This window comes from Petaurus breviceps, unplaced genomic scaffold (assembly GCF_028583685.1).
Source record: "Petaurus breviceps papuanus isolate PSGF00001 unplaced genomic scaffold, PetGlider_PUasm1.0 37, whole genome shotgun sequence".
NCBI lineage: Eukaryota > Metazoa > Chordata > Mammalia > Diprotodontia > Petauridae > Petaurus > Petaurus breviceps.
This window is the reverse complement of record NW_027186296.1, coordinates 90,333,053-90,348,128: the sequence shown is the minus strand read 5'-3', so window position 1 is coordinate 90,348,128 and position 15,076 is coordinate 90,333,053. Positions and strand designations below refer to the sequence as shown.

Here is a 15,076-nt window from a genome sequence, read left to right as displayed (position 1 = left end):
GTGGACACTGTGGGGTTTTTTTTTTTTTTTTTTTTTTAAGCTTGAAGCATTTTGTTTTTTTCCACTTGGATTAAAATAAACAAATCTTTCCTGGTATATGATGTAGATTCATTTCCCTAAATTTATTCTAGAGGCAAATAGTATTACCATCTGTGAAGTGAAGTAAAATACTTGGGGTCTACTTCATAAATTTTTTTAATTTGCTATGAGTATTGGAGAACAGACCCCACTTAAAATCTGATATACCAAACAAATGTACAAAATATATAATTTAGGAGGTGATCCTTTGAATTAAGAAATTAACCTTACTTTTCTTCATTGCAGTTATTCATTCCTCTCTAGGACACTACTTTGTAGATTGTATACTTAATAAGACTTGTTGAATTGATCAACTATATTGTAAACATTTTGAGGGCAAGTACTATGTCTTAACTCACCTTTTCATGCTGTAGAACGTAACAAAATAACTTTATATTATACTCTGGCCTCATTGGAGGTGGAAGTGCTAAAGGAAATGAAGTATGAGATTTTAAAGTAAACTCTGAGGAAGAAACTAAATGAAGACCATCCCATTCCCATAAGGCCCATTAATTCTGGGAATTAATCTCTCTTGTGAAGGATAGAGCCCAGACCAGTTCTTCTGGATAATATCTAAATGGTGCAAGGTAATTAAAAAAAAGTGAGTGATCACACAGCAAGAGCAAGGGATAACAGATGGACACCTTGAATATTCCATTGGTATCCTCACAACGTCAGGAGAATTTGAGGAAGATGATTTTGGATGAACCCCCTTGTGGGACATGAATCAGGCATGGATGAGATTTTGTTATATTCTGGCTCCACCAGACGTGGGACCATCCTCCACAAGCCGTCTGGGTGACCTTCCTGAAGCGCACGTCTGACCAAGCCAGACATACACCCTTACTTAGTGAACTCCATTGGCTCTCAGTCACTTTCAAAATCAAATATAAAAGCTTCTGCTCGACTTTTATACCCCTTCATAACCAGGCCTCTTCCTACCTTTCCAGACTTCTTATGCCTTACTACCTTCCATGTACTGTGTAAGCCAGTGAGCTCTATATGATTCATCTCCTCACTCCAAGCATTTTCTCTAACTGTGCCTCTTCCTGGAACTCTTTCTGTTCTCACTTCCACTTTGTGGCTATCACAGCTTCCTTCAGATCTCAGCTAAGATCCCACCTGCAATAGGAAATCTTTCCAAGTCCTAGTACGTTCCCTCTGAAATTGTCTCCATTTTTCTCATATATATCCATTCTGTGCAGAGTTGTGTGTGTGTTATCTCCTTCATTAGACTGTGAGCTCCTTGAGAGCAGGGATTATTTTTTACCTTTCTTTTTTTTTGGGGGGGGGAGGGGGCGGCAATCAGGATTAAGTGACTTGCCCAAGGTCACATGGCTAGTTTTTGTGTTAAGTGTCTGGGACTGGATTTGAACTCAGGTCCTCCTGACTCCAGGGCCGGTGCTATATTCACTGTGCCACCTAGATGCCCCTTTACCTTTCTTTGTCTCCCTAGTACTTAGCTCAAAAGAGATGTGAGATGCACAAATTTAGAGACACCTCCATCCCAAATGTTCCAATGGACTCTTTGTGCCCAACCTGTGGTACAGCCTCCTGAGCCTGTGTTGTTCTGAGCAGCCAGTGAGGCACACTGTAATCTGATCCCAACATCATGCTGCTCCTTTGGTCCTCTTTGAGTGTGAAGGATGATTACTATTACTGTTGTTACTTAGCACAGTCCCTAGCATATAGCAAGCAGGTGTTTAATAGATGCTTTTTGATTCAACTTACCTGCCTTCACAGAGGTTCAGTCTCCTCTTTTGTTAAATAAAAAAATAACAAAATTTTATACTGGCTGCTTCATTGGGTGATTGTAAAGAAAGCAATTTGCAAACAATAAGCCACTATAGATGTGAGTCATTGTATTCGGCCTAAGCTGAAAAAAAATTGCACCAAGTGTCAAATTAGATAGCTATTTGTAGGTAATAGATGTATTATTGACTAACTAATCATCCACTATGATTGGTCTTAGGCAAATAGCTGGTAGAGTGGATAGAGCACTGGGCCTGGACTCAATAGGACCTGAGTTCAAATTCGGCCTTGGACATTTACCTGTGTGACCCTGAGAACTCACTGAACCCCTGTTTGCCTCAGTTTCCTCACTTGTAAAATGGGAACAATAAAAGTACCTGTTTATCATGGTTGCTGTGAGAATCAAATGAGATAATATGTGGAAAGCACTTAGCACAATGCCTTGCACAAAGCAGGTGTTATGTATACTTATCCCTTCTGCTCCATCTGTCAGTATTTACTGAGAAGCTATTGTATAATAAAGGGAGGAATATAAATACAAGAATGGGAAATCTGATAGTTCCTATCCTCAAGGAGCTTGACAACTTTTATTCTACAGGGATGTAATGTATGTAAATGACTATAATTCTGGTTTGGACATAATGAGCACATAAAGACTGATTGAAGAAAGAACAATGAGGGAATCATGGAAGGCTTTGTGGAGGAAGTGGTACCTGAATTAGGCCTTGAAGGAAGAAAGATGGTAACAGATACAATAGAGATATGGAAGAAGTCAGTGGTAGGTTTGGAATATGGACTGGAGAGAAGCCAGGCAAGTAAGAAGGAAAGAATGAGCCCCAGAGGTATTGTGTCAGGAAGCTTTAATGTCAAAAATAAAATCTGTGTGAAATGAGGTGGAGTAGGTAGGTTAGAGCATTTATATTTATTTGGTCCTTGCAACCACCCTATAAAATAAAGTATCATTATCACTGTTTTAAAAGTGAAGTAATTTGGTCGGCTAAAAATCTACCCTCGGACACTTGAAACACTCACTAGCCCGTGTGACTTTGGGCAAGTCACTCAACCCCAGCTGCCCTCCAAAAAGCAAAATGTAAATAAAATAAATGAATAAAAGTGAAGTAATTGAAGTTCAAAGAGTTGTGTTTCCAGGGCATACAGCTAGTTGTTGTTGATTCCACATCCAGGAATCTTTTCACAGTATCAAGGGTGTAGTGAGAACTGAAAATTTTTTTAAAATATATTTTGATAACTTTATTTCGATATAATTGATTTCCTTCACAATCTCATGTTATTTAATTTTGTGCACTTCAAAACAGTATTCTGAAAAAGGGCCACCCCATAGACTTCACCGGACTGACAAAGGAGTTTGTGACCCAAAAAAGGTTAAGAACTTCTATGCTCTACCATATTGGTTTCAAAACCTCAGGGTTACTATTTAAAGCCATCAGCAAGTATTATATGCAATGGGGAGAAGCTGGAAGCATTTCCCATAAGATCAGGGGTGAAACAAGGGTGTCCACTATCACCCCTCTTATTCAATCTGGTGCTAGAAATGTTAGCAGTAGCAATTAGAGAAGAAAAAGAAATCAAAGGAATCAAGTTAGGCAAAGAAGAGACCAAGCTATCACTCTTCGCAGATGATATGATGATATACTTAGAGAATCCTACAGAATCAAGTAAAAAACTGCTTGAGACAATAAATAAATTTGGCAAAGTTGCAGGATATAAAATAAACCCACATAAATCCTCGGCATTCCTATATATTTCCAATGAAACTCAACAGCAAGAAGTAGAAAGAGAAATCCCATTTAAAGTTACTGTAGACATTATAAAATATTTGGGAATCTACCTGCCAAAACAAACCCAGGACCTGTATGATCATAACTACGAAACACTTTTCACACAAATAAAGTCAGATCTAACTAATTGGAAAAATATCAATTGCTCATGGCTGGGTCGAGCTAATATAATAAAAATGACAATTTTACCTAAATTAAATTATATATTTAGTGCCATACCAATTAATTTACCAAAAAACTACTTTATAGAGTTAGAAAAAATAGTAACAAAATTCATCTGGAAGAATAAACGGTCCAGAATATCAAGGGAATTAATGGAAAAAAATGCTAGGGAAGGTGGACTAGCTTTACCAGATTTCAATCTGTACTATAAAGCAGCAGTCATCAAAACTACTTGGTACTGGCTTAGGAATAGAGGAGTGGATCAATGGAATAGATTAGGCACACGAGATTCAGAAGTCAATGACTACAGTAATGTATTGTTTGATAAACCCCCAGACCCTGGTTTTTGGGATAAGAACTCACTATTTGACAAAAACTGCTGGGAAAACTGGAATATAGTATGGCAGAAACTGGACATAGACCATTATCTAACACCATATACCAAAATCAAGTCTAAATGGGTTCATGATCTAGGTATAAAGGTTGATACTGTAAGCAGTCTGCTAAAACAAGGAATAGTTTACCTATCAGACTTGTGGAGAGGGAATGACTTTATGACGAAACAGGAATTAGAGAACATTATAAAATGTAAAATGGATAATTTTGACTACATGAAATTGAAAAGTTTCTGTACAAATAAAGCCAATGTAACCAAGATTAGGAGGGAGGTGGGAAATTGGGAAAGAATCTTTACAACCTATGTCCCTGACAAAGGACTCATCTCTAAAATATACAGAGAACTGAGTCAAATTTATAAGAATACAAGTCATTCCCCAATTAATAAATGGTCAAAGGATATGAACAGGCAGTTTTCAGAGAAAGAAATTAAAGCTATCTATAAGCACATGAAGAAATGCTCTAATTCACTATTGATTAGAGAAATGCAAATCAAAACAACTCTGAGGTACCACATCTCACCAGTTAGATTGGCTAAGATGACAAAACAGGAAAATGACAAATGCTGGAGAGGATGTGGGCAAACTGGAACACTAATGCATTGTTGGTGGAGTTGTGAACTGATCCAGCCTTTCTGGAAAGCAATCTGGAACTATGCCCAAAGGGCTATAAATACTTTCATACCCTTTGATCCAGCAATACCACTCCTAGGGTTATATCCCAAAGAGATCATAGAAATGGGAGAAAGACCCATATGTACAAAAATGTTTATAGCAGCTCTTTTTGTTGTGGCAAAGAATTGGAAATTAAGGGGGTGTCCATCAATTGGGGAATGGCTGAACAAGTTGTGGTATATGCATGTTATGGAATATTATTGCGCTATAAGAAACGGGGAGCAGGCGGTCTTCATATTTACCTGGAGAGGCTTAAAAGAACTGATGCTGAGTGAGAAGAGTAGAACCAGGAGGAATTTGTACACAATTACAGACACAACGTATGTGTGATGACCAACTTTGATAGACTGGACTCTTCTCAACAATGCAGGGATATAAGTCAATCCCAAAAGACGCATGATGGAGAGAAACACGTGCATCCAGAGAAAGAACTAGAAAGAACTAAATTAATATCCAGGTGGAAGCAAAATACCTGATCTTTTTCGTTCTCTTATTTGATTTTATGTCCTCTTTACCATTTTTCATTCCAGCTGGTATAATCCATCCTTATAACCTGACCATTGTATAATGTGAAAGTACTTACAGATCCTATACTTGATTATAAGACGCCATGGGGGGGGGGGGGAAGGAGGGGGACAAAATGTGAAATTCAAGGAATTGTGGAATTGAATCCTGTAAACTAAAAGGAAACAAATTAATAAATTAAAAATTGAATTAAAAAAAAAAACCTCAGGGTTAGTCTTAGTGGGACAGATGTTTCCTACCAAAGCAAATTATAACTCTTCTATGCCTTAAAAGATTGTCTCCTGAGTAACTATGCCTGAAAAAAATGTGTTACATTGTGACTAATATTCTAGTGTGGGCCTTTCTAGACGTAGGAGATCCTCAGGCAGAATCTTGGGCCATCGTGAAGCTTATAGAATGAAAGTTTTTCAGCATGTTAGGGCCCTTTAGGGCTTACAGTCTGCTGGCATGGTGTTCCAAGAACTTAGGGTCATCTCTATACCGAGATAATCTACTTGAGTGAGGCTCCATATACATGTAAAATACTTAACATGATGAAAAAAAGTTCATGCAATAAAATCTTTAAGAATTGAGAATAGAAGAGATGACGCATTTATTCATCAGTAGGTGCTGTGCTAAGTACTTTACACATATCATCTCATTTGATCCTAACAACAATCTCCTGGGAAGCAGGTGTTATTATTATCCTCATTTTTCAGTTCAGGAAACTGGGGCAGACACAGATTAAGTGACTTACCCAGGGTCACACGCCTAGTAAGTCTATGAGGCTAGATTTGAATTTAGGCCTTCCTGACTCTAGGTCCAGCACTCTATCCATGGTACCCCCAGTCAACTCTGGAGGGAAAAGTAAACTCTCAGGAAGCTGGGAAGGTCTTAGAAGGCTTCAAAAAGCTGAACTAGAATTGTATGATAAATATTCTGGGCTTGAAATTTTTTTTCTGAATTTAAAAGCAAGAAACAAAAATAAGAAAATTTCCATAAAGTAGAATAGGAAGCATATTATCCACAAAACTATGAATTTCTGTTACATAAAGTTCACTATAAAAAAAGTATGTAATAAATTCAACATTATTTTCAGAGCTGTTCTGCTTGTCTGAGTTTTCTTCTGAACTCCCGTTTTATTCTGTGCATTTTTTAAAGCTTCTGTGCTGTTCATTTCTTTTACTATTTTTTTGGACCCACAAATATCCTGTACCTTCCCCACTTTAAAAAGAGAAAAGCACAATCCTTGTAATAAATATGCATGATAAAACGTCATAAACACACACAGTGGATATGTCCAAAAATACATGTTTCATTCTATATCTTGAGATCATTTAACCTCTCTCTGTCAGCAGTTAGGAAGTATGTGTTAACCAGTCCTTTGTAGTCATGAATTGTCATTACTTTGATCAGAGTTTTTAAATCTTTCAAACTTGTTTTTCCTTTTCAGTTTTTATTGCTGTATAAAGTGTTGCCCTGATTTTATTCATTTCACTCTGCATCAGTTCATATAAATCTTTCCTTATGAGTTTCCTTAAAATTGTCCCTTTCATTATTTCTTATGGAATAGTAATATCCTATTATATTCCTGTACCCTATTTGTGCAGCCATTTCCCAACTGAAGGATGCCCACTTAGTCTCCAATTCTACAGTTAAAAAAAAAAGTAAAAGAAGAGCTGCCACAAATGTTGTTGTACAGATGGGTCCTTTTCCTCTCTGTGTGATTTCTTTGGGATTTCGGTCTAGCCATGGCTTCACTGTGTTATGGTCATGCACAGTTCAGTGACTTTGAGGGCATAGTTCCAAATTGCTTTCCAGAATGGCCAGACCAATCTACAGCTCCTTCAACAGTGTATCAGCATCCCTGCCTTTCTCCAGGCCTGCAAACAAATTTCATCTTTTCATTTTTGTCATCTTTGCCAAATAGCTTCAGAACCTCAATTGTTTTCATTTGCATTTAGTTTGCATTTCTTTAATTATTAGTCATTTGGAATCATGTCTTATATAGTATCTAGAGTTTCTCTTTTTCCAAAGTCCTTTCTGTACATGGAGTTCAATTTGAAATAAATAATAGTTTTAAGCATCCCACAAGGTATTCATTCATTGCCTTCCTTTCAGGCATGGGTTTTATACAACAAAAATGCAGTTCTTTGTTGGTTGCTGTTTTCCAGATTGTGCTGGCTGTGGCAGAGACATAAAGAATGGAGAGGCACTGCTGGCTCTGGATAAGCAATGGCACCTGGGATGTTTTAAGTGCAAATCCTGCGGAAAAGTCCTCACTGGGGAATACATCAGCAAGTAAGAAATCTCTCACTATATGGAATCTAGAATTTAGAGTGGGTTACAAAACCAAATGCTCTCAGTGGTCGACAGAGGACACTTGATGAATGAAATCCAGAAAAAGCATGCTCATCATCATTGAGGCAGCGTAGTGTCCTAAGTAAGGAGTAAGGACAACCTGAGTTCAGATCTCATCTCAGATACCAGCTGTCACAATAGCGTCTGTTTTCTTATCTGTAAAATGAGGAAAATTTGAATGACCTCTGCAGTCCCTTCCAGCTCTAAACCTATGATTCTGTGAATCAGTGATCATCCCCCAGTTTTCTCAAATGTCCCAAGTTGGTAGCCAACACTTTTTAATGTTGTTTCATAATTCAGTTAGCCAAGGAAGGCCAGTCCTGTTTAGAATCTTGAGCTCATGGATCAAATCAACAAGCATTTGTCAAGGCACTGGACTAAGCAGTGGGGCTACAAAGAAAGGCAAAAACCAGTCCCTGCTCTCAGATCTCACAGTCTAATGAGAAAGACAACATGCAACCGTGAACAAGCTAGATATATTTAGGAGAAAGGGAAGGGAAGATTCAAAGATTAAGGAAGACTGGGGTAGTCTTCTTGCATCAAGTGGGACTTTAGCTGAGTCTTAAAGGAAGCCAGAGAAACCAGTGGTGGAGATGAAGAGAGAGAAAGTTCTAGGCATGAGGGAGTAGGGAGATGGAATATTTTGTTCAAGGAATAAGGAGATCAGTGTCACTGGCTTGTGGACTAGGTGGAGGGGAGTAAGTTGTAAGAAGATTGGAAAGGCCATGTTATGAAAGTATTTAAGAGCCAAAAAGAGAATTTTATATATGATCCTAGAGATATTAGAGAGCCATTGAAGTTGATTAAATAGGGAGTATGAGATGTGATCAGATTACTTATATTTACATAATTTTTTTAAAGATATACAAGATGTTTGCCTTTAAGCAACTTTGTTTAGGTGATAGTGTTATTACATTTTATATATTTTCACATCTGGAAGCTGTGCGTTGGTGCAGGTGAACTATTTGCCCACAGTCACAGAGAGAATGATTGACATAGGTAGGGTCAGAACCCTCGGATCTAAATCCACTCATTTTTGTACTGCATCATAATCCTTTCCTGTCACAGGTTTTGGGGATGTGTCTGATCAGGCCCAGTCTCATACGTAGACACAGAAAGCACTTGCCCATGTGGTAAGATTTGAAAAATGCTTAGGAAGCAGCTCCCTGCCCAGAAACATTTGCCCACTGGCCTAAACAAGTGGAAGAGCTAGAATTTGTCTTGAGTCTCTAAAGGCTTCTGTTGAAACACAAATAAATCATCTAGGAGGGGAAGAATGGCACAGTAAGGCTTAATCAGTCATTAGTATTTTAGCAAGAATTATTTCATCAAAGTAGTTCTCCCCAGTAAAGGCAACTAAAGGTATAGAGACTAGACTTATGTCATTGATATGGGAAAGTCAGCACCTTTGGAGAGTTGCCTGGAACACTGAGAGTTTAAGCAACTTACATAGGTCATACCCCACCCTATTTGAATATTCTTGCCTTATATATTTTAGTATTATTTTATTCTGAGCTTAGCAAAGAAATGGACTTTTCTATATGCAGAATAGAACCAAAAAAGGGATTATATGTGGAAACATGACTCTCTGCATAGTTTGTGGGGTTTTTTTTAATGTAAAATATCTTTTAAAATATTAACTGACATAAAGCAGAGCCTAGAAGGCCTATGGAAAATGGGCTCAGGATAAGCATGTTTTTATTGGGATGGGACTGGGGGCATAGAAGAGAAAATATTAAAATATTTAATTCAACAAATTAAGGGCCTACTATATTCAAGGCACTATAGAAAGGAAAGTTCTAAGGGTCTGACTAGGAGACTAGGGTCAGTTGAAGGTTCCGTAATTAGAGAGCTCTGGGCTTCCCTATATCACCATTCATTCATTTATTCCACTAATACTTATTAAGTGCCTATTGTGTGCAATGCATCTGCTATATGGGAAGATGAAGTAATACAAAATGATACCTCTGCCTTTAAATCATTTACATGAGGCCTCTGAAGGTCATGGAGATACCAGACAAAGAAGAGGAGAATAAAGTAGACTAGGAATGGAAGAGGAGGGAGTCCAAGTCCAAGTCTTTCCCTTGGTTCCTGGCTCTGGATCTCAGGTTTTGAATTTATTGAGAGGGCTGGGCCATAGAAGCTGCTGCCACATCAAAGGAAGACAACAGGCTTAGCAATCACACACTTCCTGTCCAGAAACGTTGTAATGAGAAAGTGCCACAATCCGGGACCCTTTTAGGCTCTGCAATTGGAATGAATTTATATGTGAATACAGTATGTACACAAGCTTCCACTGATGCTGGGCAGTAATACTTTCTAGTTAAATCATAGTTATAGACATTACTGACCTAAAGCTACTTGGCTGTATCTGTATGGCAGAGGGTACTCTATTCTCTCTGACTCCTCTGGGTGTTCTTGGGTGTGTGACTCTGGTATCCTCATGTGTTCTCAAAGAACAAAAACTATTCTTTATATTATTTCATAGGAGTGTAGGTGGGGGGATGGGTTTCCTTTTCTACTTGCCACAAGCTCTGGATCCCTGCAGGGCTATCTTCACACAATCTACAGAGCAGTAGTTTAACGAAATAGGAAGTAGATTCACACCACTCGGGCTTTCTTCTACAGGGATGGAGCTCCTTACTGTGAAAAGGACTATCAGGGGCTCTTTGGTGTCAAATGTGAAGCTTGTCACCAGTTCATCACAGGGAAAGTTTTAGAGGTAAGTGACAGATTTCTTTCTTATAACCAATATGTCTGTTTTCATACCAAAAAAAAGTCACAAGTTTTAGAGTTTCAGGGACTTTTCAATACAATCAGAAACAGCACAAATCACCTATACTAACACCTTTATGGTAGAATTCGAAGAAAAACTAGATTTAACCACTTCAGATAATCTTAACATCGATTTCTACTATATGAGAAACTGTTTTATTTTCATAGGCTTTGTCTACCAATGGAGAAAAGATTGTTCCTCCATGTGGATGTGGTCTTACAAGCAGCTAAGGGGCCCAGTGAATTAGCCCTGGGCCTGGAGTCAGGGAGAGAAGTTCAAATCCAGTTTCATACCAGCTGTGTAACGCTGGCAAGTCACTTAACCTAAGTCTGCCTCAATTTCCTCTACTATAAAATGGGAATCATAAGAGTAACTATCTCCCAGGTTGTCATGTGGATCAAATGAGATAATAACTGTAAAGAATTAGCACAGTACCTGGCACATAGTAAGTGTTATATAAATGTTAGCAATTAGTATTATTATTTTTACAGAACGAGGATCATAATAGCACCTACCTCAGAGTCAAAGCATCAAATTAGATATTTGTAAAGCACTTAGCATACTACTTGGCACACAGTAGGTGCTATAGAAATGTTCATTTCCTTCCTGTTCCCTTCCCTTACATTAAGGTTTGGAGCTGCCGTGGGAGTCTTACTATGTTTGTCTTACAGGCATTGTACAAAGTTGTTTGTGTTTGCTTTCTGCTGGAAGTTAGACTTTTTAGGTGTGTTGCAAAGATATCAGTTTACAGTTAAGAATGTAAGCGAATTTAACAAAAGCAAGAGGAAGAATCAAGGGTTTGTGAGACTGGGGCAGAAAGAAAATTATATGAACGGCTGGAACAGAGGAAGCAATTAGTGTTAGGTCTGGGGTGAGGAGAATGTTCATGTGTGCATGCACATAAGCATGCAGTGTGCATGTACACACATACAGAAATACTGTTTAATAGCCTCAGAAATACAACTGATAAAAAAAATTACAGCTAGCATTTTTTAATGCTTTAAGCTTTGCAAAGCTCTATATATTTTATATCAGATGATCTGAGAAAAGAAAGGATGAGTGAAACATGTAGAGGTAGAGTCCCCCGCCTTAAGAAACCCACATCCTGTGTAGTGATGAACACTCTCAGTATATTCTGTCTGTCTATGTGGCTCTTCCAGGCAAGACAGCTTTGGGTCACACTTTCCCCATTACTATCAGCCTGGTAGTCTGTCTGTGGTCAGTGACAACATTGTCTCTTGCATTCATGATAAAGCCTCTATGTTCAGGAGACTCTGCTAAATGCTGAAGGATTAAAAACAAGCAGACCTTGCCCTCAAAGAACTTCCAGTCCAGTATAGGGATAAGACATGAACAGAAATCACTACACTATAAGTCAGAATGTAATCATTATGTGGATGGCACACACTCCCACCCACTGCAGAAGGCTCCCTAGTGTGGGTGTTGCTTTGCCCTCATGAAAAGTAAAGATTACCTTACTTGGAACAAACCCACACCCTACCTTTTAGGGTGGATCCTGTAGATGATGGATCAGGACAGAGGTGGAGCAGGAAGTCCAGCAACTAGAACCAAGACTGGCCCAGCAGCAGGAAAGACTCCTGGACTAATTTTATCTGTCCCCTGGAACTATATGAACATAGACAGATTTAATCTTCAAACTTCAGAGGGCAAAGGAAATCAATTCAGAAGGGCTCTCTGAGATATTGTTAATAGTATTATCAAACAAGCATTTACTTTTAATTTCAATTTACATGTCATATTTTAACTATTTACTATTTTATTAAATCACTGATAAATGACTACCTGTAATGTCCCTTTCAGCTCTAAATATATAATCTTAATATAAGAACTGATATTTATATGCTTTCTTACAATGGTTTACAAAATGTTATATGTACTATCTCATAAATCTTTTTTATCATACTCCTATAAAGAGGGCAGGACTAGTATTATATTCTCATTTCACTTATGAAGAAACAAAGCTCAAAGAAGGATCAGGATGTTTCCCAACTTCCCCTTGATGGGATTCTTCGGCAGAGGGCTAGTTTTGATTTTTAGTTTTCTAGAAGACCTTGGATCACCTTTCTTTCAAAGAACTCTGTAGAATCACATAATTTGGGAGATAGAAGGCACCTCAGTGGCCATCTAGTCTAACCTATACACTGAAAAATTCCCTCTTTAGACCTTCTATCACTTGTTGGGTTCTTCCCCTTGAAGCCAAATAGAATAAATGTCATCTCTTTTCCAGATAATAGCCCTTCACATACTTATGATAGCTCTCATGTTTATCCTGAGACTTTTCTTCACCAGGCTAAATAAGCCTAGTCCCTTCAACTGGGTCAAGGTCAACATTATAGTCAGTGATAGTAAAACCAGTTGATTACACTGAGGGGTAGCTTCACATACATTGTGGAGATACTTCCATACAATACTCTGTTCAGTTGACCAGAATTCTCTCTTCCTGCCCTGCATCTGGCATTGCATATTTTCAACACAGAGCCACCTGTGAAGCTGTAAGTTTTCAATAAATTCTTTTGCTGATGATGATTCTAGACTTTATGGATAATTATAGGAAAATTACTTCCTTTAAACAGGAATGACCATAAATAGAATATAAAAAGAACACCATTTCTTTTATGGGGGTCTAGAAGTTTGATCTGCTCTATGTGGTAGAAATAAAATTGGGAAAAAAAAGAGGAGTTGAGAAATCAAATTTTAAAAAAATCACACACATACACACACAACAAAATAGAACATAGTATCCCAGATACTAGTAATATCTGGATAGTATCCCAGATATGACTCTATGAGGTACAAAAAAGGAGAAACTGAATATGTCCCACAGATCTGAAAGAGAACTTAGCAAAAGTTAAAAAAGAATGCATATCTTCCGTTGGGGGAAATGAGCTTGCTTTGGGCTGGTACCATCAAAGTTGGTAATTGGTACCCCAAACAGGTTTTTTGTTTACTTTCACTTTGAACAATTTGCTGTAATAGCTACAAGAAGGAATGTCCAATCTAAAACTTCTTGCAAACTCATACCATTTTGAAGAAAAAATATAGCTGAATATTTTTTTTTCCTGGAAGTTAAGTAGCCTCAAGAATATACTTTCAGAATATTTTGTTAAATCCTTGGAGTTAGAATTTGAGTGACGGTAGCTCTGATGGAGTGAAAGCCCATGAGGTTTTTTTTTGATAACATTCTAGTGGGCGCTGCTGTCACACCACATTCAGCCCTTAGATTCATAATCCACCCTGCTGGCATTTTGCCCTCCTCAGATGGGTGTGGGATCTTGGAGAATTCACCCTTCGTGGTTGTCAAACAATGATGCAGTGCAGCAAGCTTGGGAGCCAGTTTGGCCACGTTGCCACTATAAAAGTACAGCTCATGCTCTGAATATCCACCCCCTACCTCCCACACACCTCCCACCTTGCCTAGCCCTTTCCTTTTTCCTCCTACCTACCACCACTAGTGAATGAAGTGCTTGAAAATGCAATTATCAGGATGACTTTCTGGGTTGAAGGACTTGTCCATTTGATAATGCATGGGACAGTGATAGCAGCTCCAAAGGAAATGGAAGAAAATAGCTGCTTGGAAGAAGTGGTAAACACTGGACGGATACTCTTTTTCTAGTGTTTTATAATAAGGTTTGAAGCGGATGGTTATTTTTATAATTAATTTATTATTAGTTTTCACCATTCACTTCTGTAAGATTTTGAGTTTTAAATTTTCTTCCCATTCCTCTCTTTCCTCCTCCCCAAGACAGTGTGCAATCTTGTATAGACTCTACTTACACATTCATATTAAACATTTTCACATTAGTCATGAGGTAAAGAAGAATTAGAACTGATGGGGGGAACCATGAGAAAGAAGAAACAGAAAGCAAATAGTATGCTTCCATCTTCACTTAGACTCCAGAGTTCTTTCTCTGGATGTGGATAGCATTTTCCATCATGTGCCTTTTGGAGTTGTCTTAGCTTTTTGCATTGCTGAGAAGAGCTAAGTCTATGAAAGTCATCGCACAATGTGGCTATTACTATGTACGATGTTCTCTTTGTTCTGCTCATTTCACTCAGCATCAGTTCATATATAAGTCTTTCCAGGTTTTTCTGAAGTCAGCCTGCTTATCATTTCTTATAATACAATAGTATTCCTTTATATTCATAAGCCACTACCTGTTCATCCATTCCCCAATTGATGGACATCTCCTCAATTTCCAGTTCTTGGTCACCACAAAAAGAGTTGCTATAAATATTTTTGTATATGTGGGTCCTTTTCCCATTTTTTATGATTTTTTTGGGATACAGACCTAGAAGGGGTATTACTGGGTCAAAGGGTATGCACAGTTTTATAGCCTTTTGAGCATAGTTCCAAATTACTCTTCAAAATGGTTGGATCGATTCACAACTCCACCAATAATGCATTAGTGTTCCAGTTTTCCCACATCCCTAACATTTATTTTTCTATTTTGTCATGTTAACCAATCTGATAGATTTGCTGTGGTACCTCAGAGTTGTTTTGATTTGTATTTCTCTAATCAAAAATAATTTAGAGCATTGTTTTCATAAGACTA

The 15,076-nt window shown here is 38.0% G+C and overlaps 1 protein-coding gene across 1 annotated transcript in view; it reads left to right on the top strand.

Moving 5' to 3' along the window:
* Positions 1 to 15,076, top strand: part of ABLIM1 (actin binding LIM protein 1) — a 284,912-nt gene that overhangs the window by 157,870 nt on the left and 111,966 nt on the right. The window contains exons 5-6 of the mRNA XM_069099028.1: positions 7,540 to 7,666; positions 10,355 to 10,448. Coding sequence (XP_068955129.1) covers positions 7,540 to 7,666; positions 10,355 to 10,448 — 221 coding nt within the window. The remainder of the gene's footprint in view (positions 1 to 7,539; positions 7,667 to 10,354; positions 10,449 to 15,076) is intronic.